This window comes from Setaria italica, chromosome I (assembly GCF_000263155.2).
Source record: "Setaria italica strain Yugu1 chromosome I, Setaria_italica_v2.0, whole genome shotgun sequence".
Classification (NCBI taxonomy): domain Eukaryota; kingdom Viridiplantae; phylum Streptophyta; class Magnoliopsida; order Poales; family Poaceae; genus Setaria; species Setaria italica.
This window is the reverse complement of record NC_028450.1, coordinates 22,152,653-22,175,525: the sequence shown is the minus strand read 5'-3', so window position 1 is coordinate 22,175,525 and position 22,873 is coordinate 22,152,653. Positions and strand designations below refer to the sequence as shown.

The 22,873-nt window shown below is 42.4% G+C and overlaps 2 protein-coding genes across 3 annotated transcripts in view; one reads left to right on the top strand and one right to left on the bottom strand.

The window, feature by feature from the left end:
• Nucleotides 1-280: 280 nt before the first annotated feature.
• Nucleotides 281-2,394, bottom strand: LOC101784630. Its single transcript, XM_022828322.1, has 2 exons — nt 1,513-2,394; nt 281-1,396 (listed from the first exon to the last, which is right to left on the bottom strand). The coding sequence occupies exons 1-2, from the start codon at nt 2,392-2,394 to the stop codon at nt 281-283; spliced, it is 1,998 nt and encodes a 665-aa protein (XP_022684057.1).
• An 8,640-nt stretch (nt 2,395-11,034) lies between these two features.
• Nucleotides 11,035-22,873, top strand: part of LOC101780568 — a 50,343-nt gene continuing 38,504 nt past the window's right edge. The window contains exons 1-14 of one of the 2 annotated variants that reach the window (XM_004952427.4): nt 11,035-11,429; nt 12,617-12,698; nt 14,135-14,238; nt 14,613-14,708; nt 14,826-14,873; nt 15,550-15,603; nt 16,674-16,777; nt 16,863-16,980; nt 17,674-17,775; nt 17,852-18,040; nt 18,120-18,277; nt 20,115-20,273; nt 20,369-20,461; nt 21,378-21,729. In XM_004952427.4, the coding sequence (XP_004952484.1) occupies nt 11,415-11,429; nt 12,617-12,698; nt 14,135-14,238; nt 14,613-14,708; nt 14,826-14,873; nt 15,550-15,603; nt 16,674-16,777; nt 16,863-16,980; nt 17,674-17,775; nt 17,852-18,040; nt 18,120-18,277; nt 20,115-20,273; nt 20,369-20,461; nt 21,378-21,729 (1,674 nt within the window). In that variant the 5' untranslated portion in view covers nt 11,035-11,414. Of the gene's footprint in view, nt 11,430-12,616; nt 12,699-14,134; nt 14,239-14,612; nt 14,709-14,825; nt 14,874-15,549; nt 15,604-16,673; nt 16,778-16,862; nt 16,981-17,673; nt 17,776-17,851; nt 18,041-18,119; nt 18,278-20,114; nt 20,274-20,368; nt 20,462-21,377; nt 21,730-22,873 lie in introns of those variants that run through there. The other variant, XM_022826324.1, reaches the window with a different exon arrangement.

The following is a 22,873-nucleotide window of genomic DNA, read 5'->3' as shown; positions in this document are numbered from 1 at the left end:
TGAAAAATTAGAAGGACATGAATGGAGACTTAATGAAGAACACTGTACTAAACTAGATTACTTTATGAGACAAACAATCAAGCAAGCAAAAGCAATTTAATTCAACAGGAGAGAGGTAAAGCTAGCAGAACCAAAGCACATTCCAGGTATGATGTATCGATCAAGCATTCGTGCATGCATCTCAGAGTTCAGACCACAGAGCAACAATAAAAAGGACGTCCCAGTTAAGTGCCGAGGAACTTAGACCAGTGACTATCACAAGCATCGATCGATCAATCATTCAATCAAACACGGAAAGCTTTTGATACTCCTCGCCAGCGATCGCTGCCGCCATGACAGCCTCCGGGCTCACCACGCCGTCGTTCTCCAGGAACAGCTTTACCAGGTTCTTGGAGAAGCCGCTGACCATAGCGACCCCTGGCTGTGTCGACGTCACTGGCGTGGAGCGCGAGTCCCTCAGGTTCCAGAACACGATCTGCGGCACCACGTCCCCGTACCCGGCATTCCTGAACTTGCGGCAGATGGCCCGGTAGTCTGTCTCCCAGGGGTTGGCCGAGGCCATGTCGAACTCCATGTCGCTGAACACGAAGAGGGTCCTGATCATCTTCTCCGGCGCCAGGCGAGCGTCCACCGCCGTTTGCAGTATGCGGTCGAACACCGCCTGGAAGTTGGTGTTCCCACCCCAATCCATGTACCGAACGAAGCTCAGCTTCTGTTGGAGGGTTTTGCCTACGATCGTGTGAATTTGGGGCCGTGAGCTGAACGTGATCGCCCTGCCCGCCCACGGCTGCTCGCTGAGCTCCGAGATGAGCAGGCCGAGTGCAATGCACACCTCCATCGGCAGGCCGCCCATGCTCCCGGACACGTCGCAGACGGCGATGCAGTTGCTCAGCGAGCCCTTCTTGCGGAGGTCCTCCACCATGCGGCTCCACTGCAGCTCAGACACGTTGTCGTCCTCGCCGCGGTAGGCTGCGGCGGCGATCTCGTGCGGCAGGAGCGCGCCGGCCGCGATTTTGGCCTTGCCCGCCTCCACGTCTTCGAGGTACTTGCCGAAGCGCGCCTCGTCGTGCTTTTTGAACAGGGCCTTGTAGCGCCTCATGGCCACCGACGCCACGCGGGTGTAGGGCAGCTCGGACCATCGCTGGGCGCTCATGTAAACCTCGGGGAGCTCTAGAACCTTACGGAGCGGCACGAGAACCTCGCGACGGAGACGGTGGAGGACGCGGTAGGCGTAGTGCTCCTCCGACAGGTCGGCGTAGTCGGGGTTGGAGTCGCGCGGGAAGAGCTGGCGGGCGACGGCCTCGCAGAGCAGCGTCGTCCGGTCGAACGACGAGCCGGGCGTGGGGCACCACTTGGCGGCGAGCCCGATCTTCCTGCGCTTGCCGCCGGGGGCGAGCTGCTCGACGTCGGAGCGAGGAGGTCCGCGAAGAAGTCGCGACGCAGTCGAAGAGGAAGCGGTAGGCGCGATCGCCGTAGTAAGTCTCCAGCGATTGCACGGCGAGCTTGGCCCACCTTCCGAACCTTCTTGCTGCTGGGGACGCCCTTCTTCTTCTTCTCCATAGACTTCCCCGAACTCTGATCCAGCTCCGTAGCCTCGGTCTCGCCCTCGTGTTTTGGCTCCACGGCAACCTCCATCGTCGCCTGATCATGAGACTCCGTGGTCGCCATGGCTCCCGGTTTGCTGCTTCTCTCGGACTTGGTGGAGAGCACGGCGGCGTTGACGAAGTCGGCGAGCAAGGGCTTGGTCGGGACGGCGACAGGCGCAGGAGGAGGCGCAGCACCGTGGACGCCGGCGCGGGCGCGCTTGCGGCCGGCCAGAGCCTGCAGGCGGATCGACTTGACCCTGCGCCTCATCTTCTCGGTGTCCGCCTTGGCCTTGGCGTGCTTGCGGGCGTCGGCGCCGTGGACGAGGCGGTAGAGGAGCTCGGGGAAGTCCTTGAGGTAGCCGAACTCGGCGAGGGCCGGGACGTTGCAGGCGAGCGTCCTGGGGTGGTGGGCGTGCACCCAGAGCGCGGCGGCGTAGAAGCCCTCCCGGTCGGACTTGCCCGTGCCGCGCACGCCGCGGAGGTTGCAGACGAGCTTGAGTGCGGTGAGCGGGTCTCTGGCCCAGGCGGCGGCGAGGAGCTCCTGCACGCGCTGCGCCGTCGTGTCGGGCACCACCTGGAAGAAGAAGTCGAGGCAGGGGTTGCCGGAGCAGGCGTAGGTGGCGGAGTTGTTCTCCGTGCGCGCCATCCGCGGCTTGGCATCGGCGGCGGCGTCGGGAGGAGGAGCGTTGAAGCCGGTGTCGAGGAGGTCGAGGAAGGGATGGGAGGCGGGCGCCTCGGCGGTAGCGGCGGCGGGCGATGGACGCGCGCCGCGGATGACGGGAGGGCCAAGGAGGAGGGGCGCGGCCATGGATGGCGCGTGCAACGAATCGATGGGGTGGATTGGATCGGGGGATCGGTTTACGAGTCTCTAGGGTTTTGAGGAGCTTTGGGTGGGGGGAGAGGAGCGATGGCGATGGATTGCACAGCCATCCTCGCTATATAGGACGGCGGGGGCGCAACCGCTGCGTCCGTTCCCCGCGGCGGCGGGCGGCGTGCGGCTCGAGTCAGAGTCGGTGGGCCGTGGAATGCAATCGCGCCCTTGGTTGAACCGACGTAGCAGGTTGACGACGCCTCAGATGGATGTTGAATTTGCGTTCAGAATTCCGCATAATCTACCAAGCAGGGAACCAGAATTCATTTACTTACTAACAACTAACAATATACTCGGTTTGAAATATAGCTACGCTTTAGATTTTTTTTCAAATTATTTTTTCAATTTTAACTGTAAATAGCAAAATAATTATGGAGACTAATAACTAAAACAAATGATGTTAGTAAATTTATCATAAAACCAAATGTTATACTCCCTCCGTTCCTAATTACTATTCGTTTTTGGCTTTTTCTATATACGTAACTTTTGCTATGTATCTAGATATAATATATATCTGGGTGCATAACAAAACCTATATACCTAGAAAAACCAAAATGAATAGTAATTTGGGACACAGAGAGTAGTATATAACTTTTCTATTTGAAATATAAATTACTTTTAGAGATATTGTTGGTCAAAGTTAAAAGTAATTGATTTTAGAAAAATATAAGCGTGGCTATATTTTAGGACGGATGGAGTAGTATTTTCTATTTGAAATATAAATTACTTTTAGAGATATTGTTGGTTAAAGTTAAAAGTGATTGATTTTAGAAAAATGTAAACGTGGCTATATTCTAGGATGGGGAGTAGTACCTTGGAGTAAATAAACTCCTACCCGTCATTCCTGCAAATTTGTAAACCCCTGGCAATCAGAATCTGCTTCAAGAACGATTCTTATGAATTCCAATTTTCATATCGGAAAATATCATAATGAAACAATATGCGTCTTCAACCACTACAACAAACCATGTCGTCATGGATCAACAAATGGTCCATTTCCAGCCCAATTCAAGCCCAATTTCTACGATGAACTCTACGGAACGTCATAGAATGGAAATAGAAATCGTCACAATCTCCCTAACCAAATCAGGGTGGGTGATCCCACATGTCAGTCTACAATTGGGCCCACACCTTCCTTCTATGCCTACTATCACTGCGCCACTGATGCTATTGTGTATATGTTCGTGTTTTATTTTATTTGGCAATAGAAACTCGAGATTCAGGGACCTGTAAACAAATCTCCAGCACCCCTCCGTTATCGCCCCCAATCTACCGGAGCGGCATCCTGCATCTGCACCGGCACCGCCCGTCATTGCCTCTCTCCGTGCCATTTCGTCACAGATTCTACTTTGTGATAATTTTTCTATGATCTACGACAAAATGAATATGTCATGGATTAAATGTTTTCTTGTAGTGAACTCCAACTACTAATTTTTTATTAAAAAGATAGATCAATCACAAAGAACCCTTGGGCTTTGTTTTATGAAAGTTTCGTACTTTGAATACAGACTCGGACAAAAGTTTCAGTGACTTCCGGAGTTCAGCGTTGTGATTGATCCATCACAAGACCTTGTATATGGCAGGCAAGATGAGCAGTAACCTCCTATGAAATTACTCCCTCTTTCCCAAATTATAGGTTGTTTTAGCTTTTCTAGGTTCATATATATTATTATGCATCTAAATATAGGGTATATTTAAGTGCATAATAAAATTTATGAATCTAAAAAGCTAAAACGACCTATAATTTAGGACGCAGGGAGTACAAAAGTTTCATCCTATTTTCTCTTCCTCTTTCAAGCTTTTTTTTAACTTCATAGGAGGTGAAACTAAGCAAAGACTCATTGGCCCAGTGTTGTCTCTTGCCTTTGTAAACCGAAGGATGCTAGGAAAGTCTTTTGTCTGTCCATTGCATATTCTACAGAGCTCACGATGCCAGCATGGATCAAGCTCTTTCGTGCAACGGTAGAGGGCTAGAGGCAGAACCGCAGAACAAGATGTGGTGCACCCCAACCATAAGTGTGATCCTCTTGCATGCTAATGCTATACTATATGTCTATATTAGAACACTAGCAAGGGATGCGAATTTCATGAAAGTCAAAAATCCTTATGAAAATAACTAAAACCGGCACGAAAATAGTATGTGATGTGAAACTCTTAGGAAAATCCTCTTGCAAATATGACGCCACGAAAATACCATTTTCGTGGTGGTGAACCGCCATGATCCTTTTTCGCAATAGTATTTCATGTCGACCACCACCACAAAATAGTTTGTGCAACCAGATCTCCAAGATTATTTTCATGAGAGCCAATCATCAAGTCCGCCACAAATATTTTTCTAGTGAGCCTCTAACTCTCATAAAATACATGCAGGCCAAAAAAACAGCCGGACCAAATGATTTCATTTTCTTGTGTCCATACCATCATGAAAATGGTTATTTTCAGAAGAGTTGATGCCAACACACGAAAATAGTGCCATTTTCATTTTTATGAGAGTTCAAGCCACCAGGGAAATACACTGAACATCTAGATCCCATTCCAGCACACATCCATGCACATATATAACCCACATATTACTCTAGCACACATCCATGCACACATAATAAGATCCAAATATTAATTAATATAGCAGGCATCCATGCCTGAACTAGTCTATCACACAAGTCCATAGATGCTACAAATCCTACAATCACAGCATGCGCATACAAGTAAAGTCACGGAATGAGACAATGTACCCAGAACTAAAAGGTTCATCAACTATGCTTCAACCAAAAGTCGTCATCCAAACTCTTTTCATCCATGCCATTGTAGTCATCGTCGTTGCGGTCAGTCTCCATGGCATCGCCATTGTTGTGCATGTCTTGGTAAGAGCCTACATGTGATGAACCAGTAACCTGCAAAACACATACATGTTGGAAAGCTCAGGCACAAGCAATCAAGATATAAACACGAACTTATATGTGCATAAAGTGCTCATTACATGAAAAACGCATGCACACCACTAGAAATTAAGCTAGCAACTTGTTTTTTTCAGAATTCAAGGATAGGTAGCAGCTTGTACTTTACACAGAACTATAGTAGTAGGCTAAATCATTCGGTTCTCAAATATTTGATTTTATCACAGCATAGGACTTCACCGCAGAGCTACAGTTACTAAACTTCACCTCAGACCTACAGTTAATAAACTTCACCTCAGACCTACAGTTACTAATCTTGCAATTCATATTATCACAATAAACCAAGAGCAGCAGCACCTATACTAAATTCCTTTCTTATTCTCTACAGCTATATGGAGTTTCAACTCAATCACAAAAGTCACAATTTTTCGGATGTTGGCACCAGAAATAAATTTTTGCAAGAGCATACCTCTAGAGCACCTATATAAAAATCATAGTAGGTTTTTTTATGAAGAAACATGTGGAGAAGGTGTAGGAAGGTGGGAGGTGGGAGCAGCGGAAAAAATTAAGTCCGCAAACTGCAAAGCTAGCGTGTATGATGTATCCAACAATTTTATGTTGATCCCTCTCATGAAAGAGTTTATGGAACACGAAATATACGTAATTTTTGTGAGACTGATGGGACCACTTACATGAAAATAAATGTTTTCATGACAATTTGTATTATACCTTCACGAAAATACATTTGGTCAGAGTTCCTTTATCACCTTCACGAGAATATACATTTTCATGGGGGTTGTTCATTCCTCTCACGAAAAAAGGGTCCCTCTGGTGAAATCTCCGTTTTGTGGCAGTGGAATCATCCAATACATAATCCTCCAGTTCCCTCACTAGATCATTTTTGTGTTTCACATACGAAGTGTGCTATTTTTAGATATCTTGATGAAGGGACGCCCTTGACTTGATCGACGTCGCTTGTTCCAGCGCAAAAATTAAGTTTGCATACTTGCATTTCAGGTGACAACGGCCGTAGGGGCAAGCATATTGGTGTCATCTGTTGTGTAATAGATGGTTTCATGCACCGTACAATATGTTGTCTTATAAGTTAGCTATATAATTCCTCGATTTGTGAATATGAAAAAGAAATATTATGAGTTGTATGGCATCAACAACTAGTACAATATATGGTTGTGGAGTTAACTCGTAGTCCTAAAATTTAGCTTAGGGCAACCACAATGTATTTGGACCAACTGGTCCAAATAGGTGGGACTAATCTTTAGTTATGGAATCTGCATAATAGTTGTGGCGGAACCACCCAACTTAAATTGGCTTCAAAGTTGTGTACTCAATATTATTTTTCAGATTTGCGCGTTTTCGGACGATGCACAGTAACTTCATTAATTCCATTTTCGATTGTATTTCTGAGAGCTCTATGACTTGATTTAGACTTCAAGATTCATTCCTTTGAGTTCTGAATACTCTCAAGACTCGATTTCATATTTTTGCCAAATTTTTCCAAATTTGAAACTCCAAATTGCAAATTTGGTCGAATTCGGCTCAAATTCGACTTTGGCTCAAATTACCTTCCTTTAATCCAAACTTTGCCATTAGCTTCTTAATGTCATACTTAAGTTGTCATTAACACTGGGTGTTACAGCCTCCCCCTCTTAAAAGAATCTCGTTCCGAGATTCCAGGTGCTAAAGCCTCAGCTGGAGAGTAGAAAGGAAACTGCGTCATATAGGCACCTTTCATCATTCTTCATAAAGAGAGTTGGGGTGATTGTTGGTTGCCGACTGTTTACCCAATTTCAAGCATTCCTAAACAACTCGGGATACTTAGATTCCAAAATTTCTGCTTGTTCCCACGTGGCCTCGTCTTGGGTGTGATTTTTCCATTGCACCTTATAAAACTTGATACTCTTAGTACGAGTATCTCTAGTCTTCTGATCCAGAATTTTCATGGGCCTTTCTTCATAAGTCAGATCTGGTTCTAGTTCCACTTCCAGATTTTCCAATACTTCTTCTTCTAGGACCCACAAGCATTTCTTGAGTTGAGATACATGAAATACGTCATGTATTGAGGCAAGTTGGTCTGGTAATGAAAATTTTATATGCAACTGGACCTTTTCGTTCCAGAATTTCATAACGACCAATGTATCTTGGAGCTAATTTCCCTTTAACTCCAAATCGGTGCACTCCTCTCATCGGAGATACTTTGAGATATACAAAGTCTCCAACACAAAACTCCAAAGATCTTCTTTTATCCGAATAACTCTTTCTGTCGGGAATGAGCTATTTCAAGATTCTTATGAATTTTCTGAACATTTTCCTCAGCTTCGATGACCAGATCTGGTCCTAAATGTGCTCTTTCTCCTGGTTCCGACCAATTTAAAGGTGTTCTACACCTGTGGCCATATAATGCTTCATAGGGTGCCATTTGTATACTAGCTTGGTAACTATTGTTGTAGGAGAATTCTGCCAGAGGCAAACATTCATCCCATTTCTTCGAGAAGGTAAGAGCACATGCTCGAAGCATATCTTCTAAGATTTGGTTTACCCTTTCTGTCTGACCATCAGTCTGTGGATGGTAAGCGGAGCTCCTGATAAGGGTAGTTCCCATTGTTTCATGCAACTGTTCCCAAAATCTAGAGACAAATTGGGAACCTCGATCAGAGACAATTGTCTTGGGTACTCCATGTAAACATACTACCCGAGACATATAGAGTTCCACATAAGCTGGTATACGATAAGTGGTCTTGACAGGAATGAAATGAGCCTACTTAGTGAGTCGATCCACGATAACCCATATGGAATCATACCCCTTTGAGGTAGTAGGCAATCCTACTATAAAATCTATGGAAATGTCTTCCCACTTCCATTTAGGAATGGTTAAGGGTTGCAATAAGCCAGCTGATTTCTTATGTGTGGCTTTCACCCTTTGCCATGTATCACATTCAGATACATACTTGGCTATTTCCCTCTTCATTCTTGTCCACCAAAATCGTTGCTTCAGGTCTTGATACATCTTAGTACTTCCAGGGTGGATAGAGAATCTTGACAAATGAGCTTCATCTAGGATCTTCTTTCTCAAGCCCATCTTCTTGGGTACTACTATTCGGTTTTTGAAATAGAGCACCCCTTTTTCATCCTGGGTAAAACAAGTAACATCACCTTGACTTACCTGTTCCCGAAGTATTCTCATTCCTTTATCCTTCTTCTGGGCTTGTTCTATCTCTTACTTTAAGGTATCATACAAGATAAGATTATGCAGGGCACCTTGCATTACCATTCCCAAATTCAGATCTTCTAATTCTTCACACAATGTCTTAACATTTGGTTGAATAGTAATGCAGTGACATTGAGCTTTTCTGCTCAGGGCATCAGCTACTACATTAGCTTTACCCGGATGATAGTGAATCTCCAGCTTATAGTCCTTGATCAGTTCTAGCCATCTCCTCTGCCTCATATTCAGATCTGACTGGGTAAATATGTACTTCAAACTCTTGTGATCAGTAAAAATATGACAATCACTACCCAAAAATATGACAAGGGCATCCGCTTTCCCCACTGCTATTTGTTTTAGCAGCTGACCTCTTGCAATCTGTCATCAATGCTAAAGCTCTTATTAGGAACCTCCCTCATATTCTAGGCTTTGATTTTGGTGGTGACTTCCCTATTGTGCCTTCTAGCAGATAAAGTTCAGCTTAGCAATCTCAAGGCCATCCTACGGTCCTTTGCTACCTCCACTGGATTGAAAGTAATTTTTTCTACATCCTTCCTTGTGCCAATTAATGTGGATGAGAGACCTCAGGCTGCCAATTGGGACAAATATAGAATGGAGAAACATCTAATGGGAATTTCAAGGCATTGGTCCTATGCAGGGAGACTCATTCTAGTAAACTCTTGTTACTTATCTTTGTTCTTTTAAAGCTTCCTATTGAGATACTAGAGAAAATAGACAAGTAAAGATGTTGGGATACGAGGTAGGCTACGCTAGTGCAAAATAAAAATTTTCTAACACGTAAATCAGGAAAACTGCCGTATATGGATCACGGGATTACCACTCGATGCACGGATGCGAAAATTGTAGAATCGCGTCGGGCAGCAAAGTTGATCAGTGTAGTCGAACACGTCGATGTCGAGCAGCTCCTCAGCAGCTCGTCCACGTACAACGAGGTCCTCCTCGTGTCGTGGCTCGTTGTCGGCTCGTCATGGCTCATCGGCGGCTCGTCCAAGTGCTGCAGGTGCAACACCTCCAAGGTATCCACACGTGCAGGGAGGAAGCATCGCAAGTCGGATTGCTAGGTCCGTGAGTTGCAACAAGATGAGGGCGTGGGAGGCGCGGCGGCTATGCTTCGACCAAAAGGTGTAAACCCTAGGGCGTCCCCACCCCTCTATTTATAAAGGTTCCTGACGGTTGGGGGAGGCTGCTAGATCAGCGGTGGTGCTGGGTTGTAGGCCTGCCTGTCTGTGAGGTGGTAGTGGCGCCACTCGTCGTAGTGGTGGAGGATGGTGGTTGGGCGGTCGGTAGCGGGGAACAAACCTTGTGATGATAGATCTGGTGGCGGATTAGGGTGAGAGCGAACGCTAAGGCCATGGTGCCGTTGCTAGAACCAAAAGAGGCGGGGTGGAGGTGGGGGAGCTCATCCAAACAAGGGTAGAACATGGGAGTAGGAAGAAGGGGAGGGGAAGGGGAAGGGTACGAGAGGACGGTCCTCTCCAGCGTTGGTGGCGGTGTCAAAGGTGGAAGCTGGTAGGGTGGGGATATCGCGTTGAGGGTGGAGAAAATGGCATCCGCATGGTTTACAGAAGAAGATGACGATATTCGATTTTTTAAAGGAGGAAGATAAGGGAGGGAGCGGGGTGAAACAGAGTAGCGACTTAAGCATTAGTGATACTATGCTCTAGGGATACTTGCACATATTCTTTGTAATTTGAAATCCAACAACTTAAAATTTGGAATAGAGCAAGAGTAGCAATTTTAGCATTAGTGTTCTCCCAGACCTTAGCTCCTCTTGTTATACTTTTGCGACAAAAACACAAAGAGATGTTATGTAAAATGCAACCAACAACGCGAAAGGATCCAAAGAAAAAGAAGGAAGAAGTGTATTTTTTTATCCCTCAAGTATTGCAAAAGTGTGACATTCATCCATCATATTTTATTTGGTACAAATCAACCCCTTAACTAATTAAAGCGGTGCACTTATCATCCCAACCTTAATTTAACAATGGATTAGTGTCATATAACATCCATTTAGGCTATGTAATTATCTTATTACTAATCACTGCTTAGCTACGTCGATCACTACACGATGTGAAATGGTTCCGTTAAATTTTCCCATAAAAGTTTTATGGGTAGCCAATCTAGAGGATTTACAGAATTTTTTATAAGCTTTACATCTTCGACTCTACGTATTACATCGCTAAGCATGGATTAGTCAGATAATTATGTGGTATAAACCGTATTATATGTCATTGGACCATTGTTAAACTAATGTTAAGAAGATAAATGCACCTGTTTAGATACCCTTTTACAATACTTAAAGGATTAAAAATACAATTTTTTTCCAATAAAGAAAGACGATCCCACCGTGCGCTTTACAGAAAGCGACACGCACCGGGCACTCGCATATACGTGAGTCCCTCCACCTGTTGACCAGGCGTGCGTCCGAAGCGTGGCGCGAGTACGTCGCAGCCGAGCCGCTCGGGACTTTGGACCCCGCCCGAACCGAGCCAAAAAGGAACCCCACCACCACCACCGCGAACTCCCCCGTGCCGGCCCCATCCCGTCCCGTCCCGTCCCCCGCCTCCCCGCCTCGTCCGCCTCCTTCGTCGTCTTCCTCGCCACCTCCGCGCTCCCCCTCCCCCGGATTCTCCGCTGCCACCCCCGCGGAAACCCTAACTCCCCTCTCGGCCCCGGCGGCCCATGACGGCGCCCCGCCGCGCGCGAGGAGGAGGGAGCGGATTCGCGACCGCGCCGCCGTCGCCGCGGTGCTAGCGCGCGCCCGGCCCCCGCCGTCCCCGCGCTCGGCCCGCCCGCGGGTCGTCCCCGCGACATCCGCCATGTTTGAGGGCCACGTATGATCTCTCCCTCCCGCCTTCCGTATTCCCCATTTCTGCAGCGCCTTCGGCCTGGGTCATTTTTGTTTCTGTCGCGTGTGATCGACGACGGCCCGCGTGATCGAGAGGCAGACCAGTGGGGTTGTGTTGCTTGTGGTGGCCGGTGGGGGTCGGTCGGGGTTACTGAATCTCTGTGGTCACCGTGTTTCGGATTTGGGGGCAGTTTGGAGGGGGTTGGAATTTGGTCTGTTAATGTGTGGCTCTTGGTTGTTTGCACTTCGATCATTCCTCGAGGAAGAATTTCATGTTGCATTATGGAAGAACCTCTGAAGGGGCAAACAGAAGTGTTGATAGTTGCGGTGCACATGCATATATTGTTCAGTTTCATATCTTTGACAGAATTCCAACTGCACAGGATTCTGTTCACTTAGCTCGAGCAAAATATGTTATTACATTTAGTACTGTATATGATACTACAACATTGCCTGTCATAGTTGCATCTGTGTTATTGCAATTGCAATGCGGAATTTCATAGCTGCCATGTACCTTTTGTTTATTTTACAAATTTCCTAGTCCCTGTTACCTCCAGAAGATATGCACTTTGCTGCTCTTAAAGTTTGGATGTTCTTCCATTGCAGTTAGCTTGTATTTGCATTGATGCTATTTAGTATGGCATAGTGTTTCTTGCTACAAGTTGGTGAGTGTTGATAGTCATTACCTCGGCAACTGTATGTGAGTATGTCGTGTGTGTTTGATTGCTCTAACAACTATGAGTGCATTAAATGGAGTTGATCTCCATTGGCCATTCAACAATCCTGATCATTTATTGTTATCAGTAATGAATGTAATTCTAAGCATCCCTGTTGTGGTGGGAAATATGGTCTGTGATATCCTATACACTGCTCCAGATTTCATTGTGTATTTTCTTTTACGTCCTTGTGTATGAAACAGCTCTGCGGGTAAACAGTGGGGTAGTGAGTAATTTATGAGTTGTTACAGTTACTTCTAACCTTGATACTCATTCCTTGTAACTGACAAGTACCGCTTAAACCATGAATCACCAAGATGTTTTGCAATCTATCTTCACAACTTACCAATTTCATGTTGTTATAAAATTTGAGCATTTTTTTGCATGTTATCACATTCATCTTAGTGTTATGTTCTGAGCCATGAGCCCATGACATAGTTGTATCTTTTTAACATAGGTGCTGTATCTGCTACGCAAATATTTGGGTGAATATGTTGAAGGGCTTTCTGTTGAAGCTCTCAGAATAAGTGTCTGGAAAGGTAAGTCTTTCTTATTGTCTTTTTCCTTTTTGCTTAACCATTATCTCCTGGTTGTATTGTAAATTGCAAATCTGATACCAATTATTTCGTGTTCTTATCTATGCTTCTATTTTTCTGTGGTCTGATCAACTCGTTATTTCTTTATTTAGACCAAATGATTGAACCTTAGTTTTACAGTATTGTTTATTTGGTGCTTGCTGAAGTAGAATGAAGTGGGTTAATTTAAAAAACTTGACCTTATGATGAAGTGTTGACCAGTGTTAGAAAGCTTGCCAGTTTTCACTACTATAAACTCAAGTAACCTAACTGTTTACTAGGATGTTTCATGCAATATTTTAATATTATATGGCCTAAAACGAAAAAATGATGAAGATCCTTTCTTATTTTTATATGGTACTCATATGTGGTGATACAAACTAATCTCTTTATGGAAATAGAGTAGTGTTGTCTGGAAGCATATAAGCTTAAACTTTGTTTGGCATTGTTTTCTATTGGCATTTGTCAATTATTAATGTATAGGAAAATTGACTTCTAGTAAATATTCCTATTAGTTGTAAAAAGAACATTGTCATTCAGTCAATGTATCTGGAAGTAGTATACTATGGTACTTCAAGGAAGCTGCTTAAGCTGTGACAAACAAAGACTAAACCTGATATTTCAAATCCTTCGACCATATGCCTGACTTTTTTTTCCCTTCTGAACTACTGCAAACTGATATTTATTGAATGCATCACTTTGCATTCATGCGTCTACATACAATAGCTTGGTACAGGGTAGCTGTTAGTTTTCTTTTTTTTTAAGTCTGCTTCTGCATGATGTGGCCTGATGCATCCTCAACCAGTGAGATCCTTCACTGGCAGGTTGTCACAGCGCAGCACCTGGTGCCAGCTGCAGCTTGCAGGCAAGGGTGCTGCGAGACATTTTCAGGATTTAGAACTGGATTGAGCCAGCAGTGAAGCAGAGCCTGACCTTGATGTTTTCCATAAAATAACATTAAGGTAAAAAACCTGTTTCGAAAAGAGGACCTTCCATTCCATCACCACCGCGCACCAAGGCCCAAAACAACCTGGCTTGTGTTTTTGTTGCCAACAAAGGGATTGGACCTATAATAGTGGTTCAGTAGAGCATACACAATTATTCTGAATTAAAAATTTTAGTTGAATTAAACTTATAATAAACATATTTTTCTGAACTGCTGTCTGACCGTTTGAATCGACGGTTGGACCAGGAAAGCTGTCACTTCCCTTTTCTAAAATGAAACACCCAATGATGTTCTATCTCCACCATGCCCCTTTTTTTAACTGTAATACTCTAGGATCATTTAATGTGTTTTTTTCAACATTTACATTTTGTTCAAATTTCAGCACTTACTGTGCTGTTTATGTAGATATTGTATTTGTGATTTTGTGACCCTGCTTTCATTTCTGTCTGTAAAGGTGATGTTGTTCTAAAAGACTTAAAACTTAAAGCTGAAGCACTGAATTCTCTCCGGCTTCCAGTGACAGTGAAAGCTGGGTTTATTGGCACCATAACGTTAAAGGTACATTTTTTTTACTATACCATACACGATTGATTCTGGTTTAGTTTTGTGGTTGTTATCTTACATTATTATATTTGAAATTGTTCAAGTAGTTTCCTAGTGGAGATGTTACAATGTAGCATGAGTGACATTTTGAAACTGGATCGTTTACGTCTTTGTCCTGCTGATTTATTATTCATACGGAACACATCTATCATATTCTGCATTACATGTATGCAAAAGGTCCATCTGGATTAGAATCTGCTTAATATACAAAGCACCTAACCCCACAACGAGTAGCTGTTTATCTTCTTCTGTTATCAGAACTTTTATTGTCCTGTGTCATAATTTTTTGTTTGTGTGAATTGTAAATGCCAAAATGTGATTTCTGATAGGTCCCTTGGAAGAGCCTGGGTAAAGAACCTGTCATTGTTCTTATCGATCGTCTATTTATTCTTGCTCATCCTGCTCCTGATGGGCAGACTCTCAAGGTATTTAATGTTGGTATTTTAGGTTGAACTGGAAACAATATTTCTACGACTGATACTTCCTCACAGTTCTTGTTTCTGACTACATTTTTGCATCTCATCTTTCTTTTTCAACTTTAGGAAGAAGATAGAGAGAAACTTTTTGAAGCCAAGCTTCAGCAGATTGAGGTTTGTTTCATGCTATGTCTTTGTTGCTTATTGTCTTCTGACAGTCAACAGTTAAGATATTGATCCAGTAAGTTATATTTACGTAAGGTGAAAAAAGCCAATTCAAAATGAATTAACACTTGGGCTTGGATTACTTTGAGTTTTTTTGTGCCTAACTTAGGCATAGGCATCAGTACTTGCCTTCCATTTGCTTGTGGTATATTTATCCTAGGAGTGTGCATTCTATTAAGATCCTTTGCTATGAGTTAGCATTATTGATTCTTTTATGTGATACACTTAAAAGAATACTAACTCTTAGTACCATGCGATCTAATATCATGTATTTTGTGATATACTCCATTTGCTCCAAGTCTTTTCTGTTCCAGCTGCGCAAATTGATTGCCAGTTTGCCACCAAACTAACTTCAGCTCTACCTTAATGACCTTGTCAGTAAGCTCCCTTTCTTGTATGGTTGAAAGTTAATCAGCCAGCCTTCGGTTTGTTACAATTTAACTGTTTTTTCTTTCTCGGCAGTCTTGCAATCTCCTGTTGACTTACGATTTAGCTGTTGCACCCTTGTCTCTGCTGTTATTTTCTTGCTATCTCAGTTCTGTTTGACCTGTTATGTCATTCTCTGTTTTTCCCCTACAAATTGTTTGCACAAACAGCTTTTAATTCTTCTCCCCTTGTTCTGCAGGCTGCAGAGGCAGCAACTCTTGAAGCAACAAGTAGAAACTCGAAAGGAGGGCCTGTATGATCCTTATCCTATTTGTCTCTGAATGTTTAACGTTTTGTGCTTCTTTGTTATTTATCCAGAATATACTACTAAACCACATTCATAGTGACTATGCCCTGGGTGGTAGAACTCCAGTTCCCAACTCCACGTCACTTGTGAGGAGTTTGTAGACTAAATAAAGTGATATAAATATCTGTTTTAGTACATACTAAAAACAAAATGACTCATCCAAACATTCTCAGTCCCAGCTCCAACTCCATGAAACCATGGAGCTAGGAATACCCAGCTCCAAGAATTCATGGAGCTGGATATATTAGTGAGTGCCTTGAAGATATAAGGACAAAAGTAAATGTACCTATTTGGATTGTACTCCTTTTCTTTTTGTTTCTCTAAGCTGGCACGTTGCACATGAATGCACGGTCAGGATATGGTCTCAGAGTTATTTTTCAGATTTGCTTATGAGTGATTAAGCTAGAGCCTGGAGCTTCTCTGCAGGAAACAAACAGCAGCACGAATAGATAAAACACACACAATAGGAATTTTAATTTTATATTTGGATTTGAGTGCTTGGACTCTCTTGAAGCATATCAATCCTCGATAGTGAGGTGTGCAATCGTTTGTAAAGTGGGTAGGGCTTAGGGCCTGTTTGGTAGAGGTCCTCCTGATTCTGATTCATGATTCTGATTCACTGTGACAAGTGATTAAGTGATTCTCTGAGAGAAGTGATTTCTCTAGGTTAAATTTAACTATGAAGTGATACACAGCAGGAGTGAATCAGGAGAAGCTACTTTTTTCAGCTCCTAGCCCCTTAGTTCATTTCAGAGAATCACTTAACGGAATCAGCCTTGCTGCAAAAACATGTTTGGCAGAGCTCCTCCTGCATTCAGCCTAGAAAACTGCTGTGCGAGCTCTGCCAAACAGGATCTTAGTAATCGCTATGATTCTGAAAGTGAGGGTGGTAAACATCCACACATAATATAGGTTCATTTCTAACTATTTGGGTGTATTAGATTGTCATAATCTCTCTTCCATATCAAGTGGTTATCCTAGATAATCTGTTCCTGTTTATTCTTTGCATGTTTTAGGTACGAGGTGGAAATTCGTGGTTATACAATTTAATATCTACAATTATTGGTAATCTTAAAGTAACCATCAGTAACGTACACATCAGATATGAAGATTCTGTCAGGTTGGTTGAATATATCAGTTTTCAATTTCTCCTTATTTTGTTGTATTCTTCTTTTGAAGAATGTTTCCTTTGATTTCCCCTCCAGCAATTCTGGGCACCCCTTTGCCTCTGGTTTCACATTATCAAAACTTGCAGCCGTTACTGTGGATGAGGATGGTAATGAGACATTTGATGCAGGTGTAGCCCTAGATAAGCTGCGAAAGGTTAGAACACATCCATTTAGCATGGAATTTCTTTTCTGTTGTTACTAGTAACCTGTCATGTCAGAAGCATCATTTTTCTTTTGTATTGATTGAGCTTTGACATTGAAATCTATGCCAACCTAGCTGCATAGCCTAGTAGCAGTTATGGAACTAGTAATTAGTACCCACTCAATCCCTGATGTTGGTATGGTTTCAGAATATGTAGTGGAAAACTATGGCCACCAGCATATGTGAAACACTGTAATTAGGCCATGATTAATAGTGTTAGTAGATTCATAAAAGAAAGTTACTTGCACTTTATTTGGCATCTCCTTTGCTTGTCAACAGTTGGAATAGTTGTAGTTGTAGAAAGTTGAGACTTGAGAGGTGTTGGTTTCACCATTCATGTAACTACTGCCTTCTGCATGTACTTCTTTACCCTTCAGATGATGCTTGAACAACACTAGGTTCAAGGAACAGAAACAAGAATCTTACACGAAATATGTAAATTCCATGCCTAAATCTTACTTGATATTTGTGAGGTTGGCAAGTGGTACTATTTTTTTCCGTAGGTTGACATATTCTTCAAAGCATTATTAATGTGATTATTATAAGCTATGATCTTCCTCTTTGATTATCGGCTTTTGTTTTATACAATTGTTGTCATCATAATCAAGATAATCATGTTTCATCCTTTTTCTCGTCATTGTTTAGTCTGTCGAACTGCACAGGCTGGCCATATACCATGACTCCGACAGCAATCCTTGGAAGCTTAATAAGAAATGGGAAGATCTAAATCCTACTGAGTGGAGCGAGGTTGTTCTTCTGTCAGTTAGAACACCTTTGTTTTGTACCTGTTTGATACTTCTCACGCTTTAATGGTCTGTCACAGATATTCCAAGATGGCATCGATGATCACTCTGGAAATTCCATTTGGGCAGCAAATCGGAACTATTTAGTTTCACCTATAAATGGAACCCTTAAATATAAACGACTTGGAAAGAATGAAAGAGGGGATCCAGATACTCCTGTTGAGAAAGCCTCACTTGTCCTCAGTGATGTTTCTTTAACTGTGACTGAGGTACCCTATTACTCTACTTCTTTAGTGTGTTCAGTTATTGTGTTTAAAACTTACTGCTCTCTGCAATTCTATATACCAGGCACAGTATTATGATGGCATTAAACTCTTGGAAACATTTTCGAGGTTTAGAACACGTGTTGATGTGTCTCACTTACGGCCTATTGTACCAGTAAAGGAAGATCGTCGTGCTTGGTGGCGTTATGCTATGCTTGCTGGTCTGCGACAAAAGAAACTATGGTAGTACTCATCTGTTAAGCTCCATTTGTCCTTACTTCTTCATTTCTATTATTTTCCTTTCCCCGTTATGAGTAAAATAGTTAATCGTGACTTTCTGAAGGCCTTTGCTTTTGCTTTCTGTTAGATTGTTGGACAAAATCTCTCTTTTGTCCGGGTAGATTGTTTGAATTTCTCCTTTACTCTCTAGTATGCACATCTACTGCTGTCCGTCTTCCCTCACTTATTCAATATGCATATCCTCTGTCACCTTCCCCTTGATGCCACATTTGGAGGTAGATCTAGTAAGTGGCAAGAATACTCAAGGAATCGTGGTGTAAGGTGTGTGCTTCTGTGGCTTATTTTGCCTTGTAGAAAATGCTTTAGCAGATTGTCGAACTAGGGGCATGTCACCTTATCTTGCCTTGCTGAGTGAGGATAGGCGTAGGAACCAAAAATGCTAGCTTTGCTTGTCAAACTAGCTTAGTTTGGCAAGGATTTCCTTGAGTGGATGAGCCCATTTATATCTACTACTCGGGTCACCTATGAGCTCTGGTCATCACTGCCAATGAGCTTGTCACGCCAAATCATCCTTGATTCAATGATGGCGATGGATCCATGGTGGATGTCCTTGGCCATCTTATACAAGAAGGACGTCTGAGGATGGGGAGAACCAAACAGCTCGTCTCTTCTTGCCTTTGGTGAAGTTAGGCAATGCTTGCGCACCTAGCCTCTGTTGGCTATGGAATCAATCATCCCAATGTCTTATCATTTCTGCTTCTTGACTTGCTAGCTGGTTGAACTCGCATTGGATATCTTCAACCAAATCTTGAATTTTATAGTATTGACACATCTTTGTGATATTCTTGAAAATCCTCGACTACTTAGATGAAGGGAGGTAGTGGGGATAACATGATAATGCATTTAAAGATATGGTTTGTTGCGAGGATTTGGTGAAGCATGTTTTTGTGTGATCTTCCCCTGTCTTTTTTCTAGCAGTTTAATACAGAAAAAAGGCAAGTGGAGGATTGATGTACTGACTAGACCCTTATAAGTGGCCAAAAGCAAAAAATGTCCAAAAATTTACATAGCATTTATACTGTCCTCAGTGACATGTTTGCCTTTTTTGTATTGACAATTAACTTGCAGTCGCTATGGCTTCTATGCGGTAAATCTTTAACATTTCAATACTGCTGCCTTTATTGGAAATGGGAAAATAACATGCTGTCACCCGAGTTCCGTTATCATTTAGAATGTCAGCACAATCTCCAAAGTACACATTTAAAGATTGTTATTGAATCATATCGTAGAAAACGATATTAAAAATATACTAATATGGTTGTGCTGAATAGGTGTGTGTTTGATGGTATGTATCCTAGCCTAGCTAGAGCTCTATTGCTCGCTGGTGAGTTGCTGCTGTTTTGGAGGGTGGCTGGGGCTATAGAGGTTTTTCTTACATCTTTAGAGTGTTGTTTAGGTCGGGGACGTTTGTTTGTTTGTAAGGGCTCTTTCCCCTTTTCTCTTCTTAATATAATGATATGCAGCTCCCCTGCATGTTCGAGAAAAAATAAAAAAAATATGTGCTGATGATGAATCTACAAACTACTATTTTCGTGCTGCAAATAAAAATAATTCTATGCATATTAGTCGCTTATTTTTTAAGTGGTGGGCTATGCATTCAATGGTTTTATTTGTAATTAGATGCCATACATCATTCCATTTTATTACTTATTGTGCATAATTTGATAGAAGTCTTGAATCTTGTGCAACTACTTAGTCAAATGCATGCTTTGATATTTATTAGCCTTATCTATGGCTTGAAATGTTTGTTACTGATGTTTATTTGCACTTCACTTTTCAGCTACTGGTTCTCATGGGAGAGAACTAGGCACCTCTGCCAGCTTCGTCGCCGTTATGTTCAATTGTATGCTACCCTGTTGCAACAAGCTCCTAATGTTGATATTTTTGAAATTCGAGAGATAGAGAAAATTCTAGACATGAAGGTCATAATACTTTGGAGGTGCGTTACTTACTGCAATATGCCTTAGGGTTCTACTGTTTTCTTTGGTCCTTTGTCTGAGTTACTTTTATCCTTCTATTATTCCATACTTCCAGGTTGTTGGGACATGCCAAGGTTGAGACAGTGAAATCAAAGGAATCATTACACAGAAAAGGCGCCTCGAAGAAAAGATGGTGGCCTTTTGGATGGTTTGTAAACATATTGATTGTGGACGATGCTAATTTATTATTCAGTGCTTTTAATTCTAGATTGTGTATATATTAAAAACTAAAATTCCCATTTCATCTCTGTATGTATTTCATTTATCAAATGGGTTTGGAATTCTTTCTGTACTAGTTGCTCTTCTATATCTTTTCTCACAAGGTTGCACTGAGTTTTTGAACCATGTCTGGTTAGAATGCTGTTTGTTGAGTTTCTTACCCTGAAGTATTAGTTTGCATGTATACGGCTGTCATGCTTTTTCATTACTTGCACGTGGGAACATTAATACATAAATTTTCACTATGTTTTAAGGAGCATAAACATAGTGAGCTCAAGTTTCAACAAAGTTACCTCTTATTTGCAATTCTTTTTGGTGCTTCCTAGAGCCAGCGCACTATGTGGTTCTTGATTGGTATTCCCTTGTGTCTGTAGGCGATTCCTTTGGTCAATACAACTTTTCAAAAGCTCTCTCTCTCTCTCTCTGAAATATACATATTCTTAAAGTAATCGTGTTGCTCTAGTGCTTACTCATTCTTATGTTTGTACTTGTGCAGTTCATAAGCATATATTGGCACATATGATTAGTGTATGTAGTGCATTGACAATTCTCCATGTTATCGAGAATAATAGGATCATTAAGTGGACCTGTAAAACTATGCCACCTGACACATGGGATGGCTTTGATAGGAATGACATCAGATATTTGTAGAATTTTAATATCTGTGAAACTAGAGAATTTATTGCATTTGTTATCTGGTTGGATATTACTCTCACACGCTAGCTTTTTTTTTTATAGGATACTGACATGCTTTAACTTGAATTTATGTCATTGAATTAATCAACTTTTTGAAGTTCAATTCATGTTTCTTTTTTATTCTAAGTATCTTTTTTATTTGGCTGAAGGAACTCGGCTGGTTTACCTTCTGAAGATGCTACACATCAAGAGCCACAGTCAGATGAAGAGGAGCAGCTGACGAAAGAAGAGTGGCAGGCAATTAATAAGCTATTGAGTTACCAAACTGATGAAGATCTGTCTTTCCCTCTCGAGAAGGTTCCCCCAAATGCGATTCGATTCATGATGGATGTATCTATTGGCCAGGCTGCAGCAAGGATTGTCAATATTGATAAAACTGAGGTCTTGTGTGGTAGATTTGAGCAGCTTCAGGTTGTTACTAAGTTGTATCCGAAGAGCACACGATGTGATGCGACTTTGAAATATTGTGGTCTATCTTCTCCAGAAGGTTCTCTTGCTCAGGTCAGTGCATATGAATTACTGATTTATGGATTTACAGCTGTATAACCTGGTTTTGATCCGAAAAAATTCCGGTCCATCTGAGCCATCCTTTTCTATTACATTATAAAAGGCACAAGTTGCTTTCTTTTCTTCGTCCACCCAATTTAGTATACATTAATCTGTCCATGTGATCATCTGCACCTAATGTATCATGTTGGTTCTCGTTTCTGCCTTCCTCATTCCTCAAACAATTAATAACACTAATACCACCACTGTTCCCCAATCATCATCTGATAAAAAACATGCATTGCATGTGCCCAGTTACTAGTAATTTAAAAAACCTCACTGATAATTCTGTTTGACGGGGAAAACCATACCTCATGGGACTAGTCTGGCTTCTCAGTTGGGGGACTGTAGTTGAATCAGGGTAGTTTCTAGTAATCCATCTAAAAGCCAGGAATGGTCAGGCCAAAGGAGTTTGTTCAGTCGTAAAAACCAATATTCCAATTTTTTTTATATGGAAGTGAGTTTCAATGCCCTCATCTTAAGGTTTCAGGGCCCAAACTGATCCATGCTAGCCATTCCACCTATGGTGGCTGTTGTGTTAGGTGTGATGGCCAATTGGATTCATGGCGTCCCTAAGAATGCTGAGGTTATGAAAGGAACCGACCATATGCACATGGATACTTGGAAAGCATGGCAAACTACAATTACAGTACCCAACCCACCAATTTATAAAGGAAATGAAGAGAATAAGCATCAAAGCCTACAGTACCTAAATGTTTGTTCTATTTATTAGTTAGTTATTGGACTAGTGTTGTGAGTAGTAAACTGACAATAGTGACAGTGAACAGGCGAATTGGAAGGCAACCAGATTAATGATCAGAAGGGTTGCATGAAGCTAAGAGTCATTGTTTATTATCAAATATAAACGCTTGTATACATATGCAGGCTTCAACTCCAAGCCTGTAGAGAGGCAGTTTTAGAGCGAGATAGCTAATTAGTTACCACAGCTGGTCGTTGTGTGTTGCCTAATGCAACCTTTTTTGCCCATCTGCACTCCATCCCTCCCCTCTCTCTACGATCCGGTCCCTTCGCTCCTGAGTGCCTTCATATTTATGGCCACATCGGTAGATCACATCCAAGGTGCTAAATAGTGACTTCA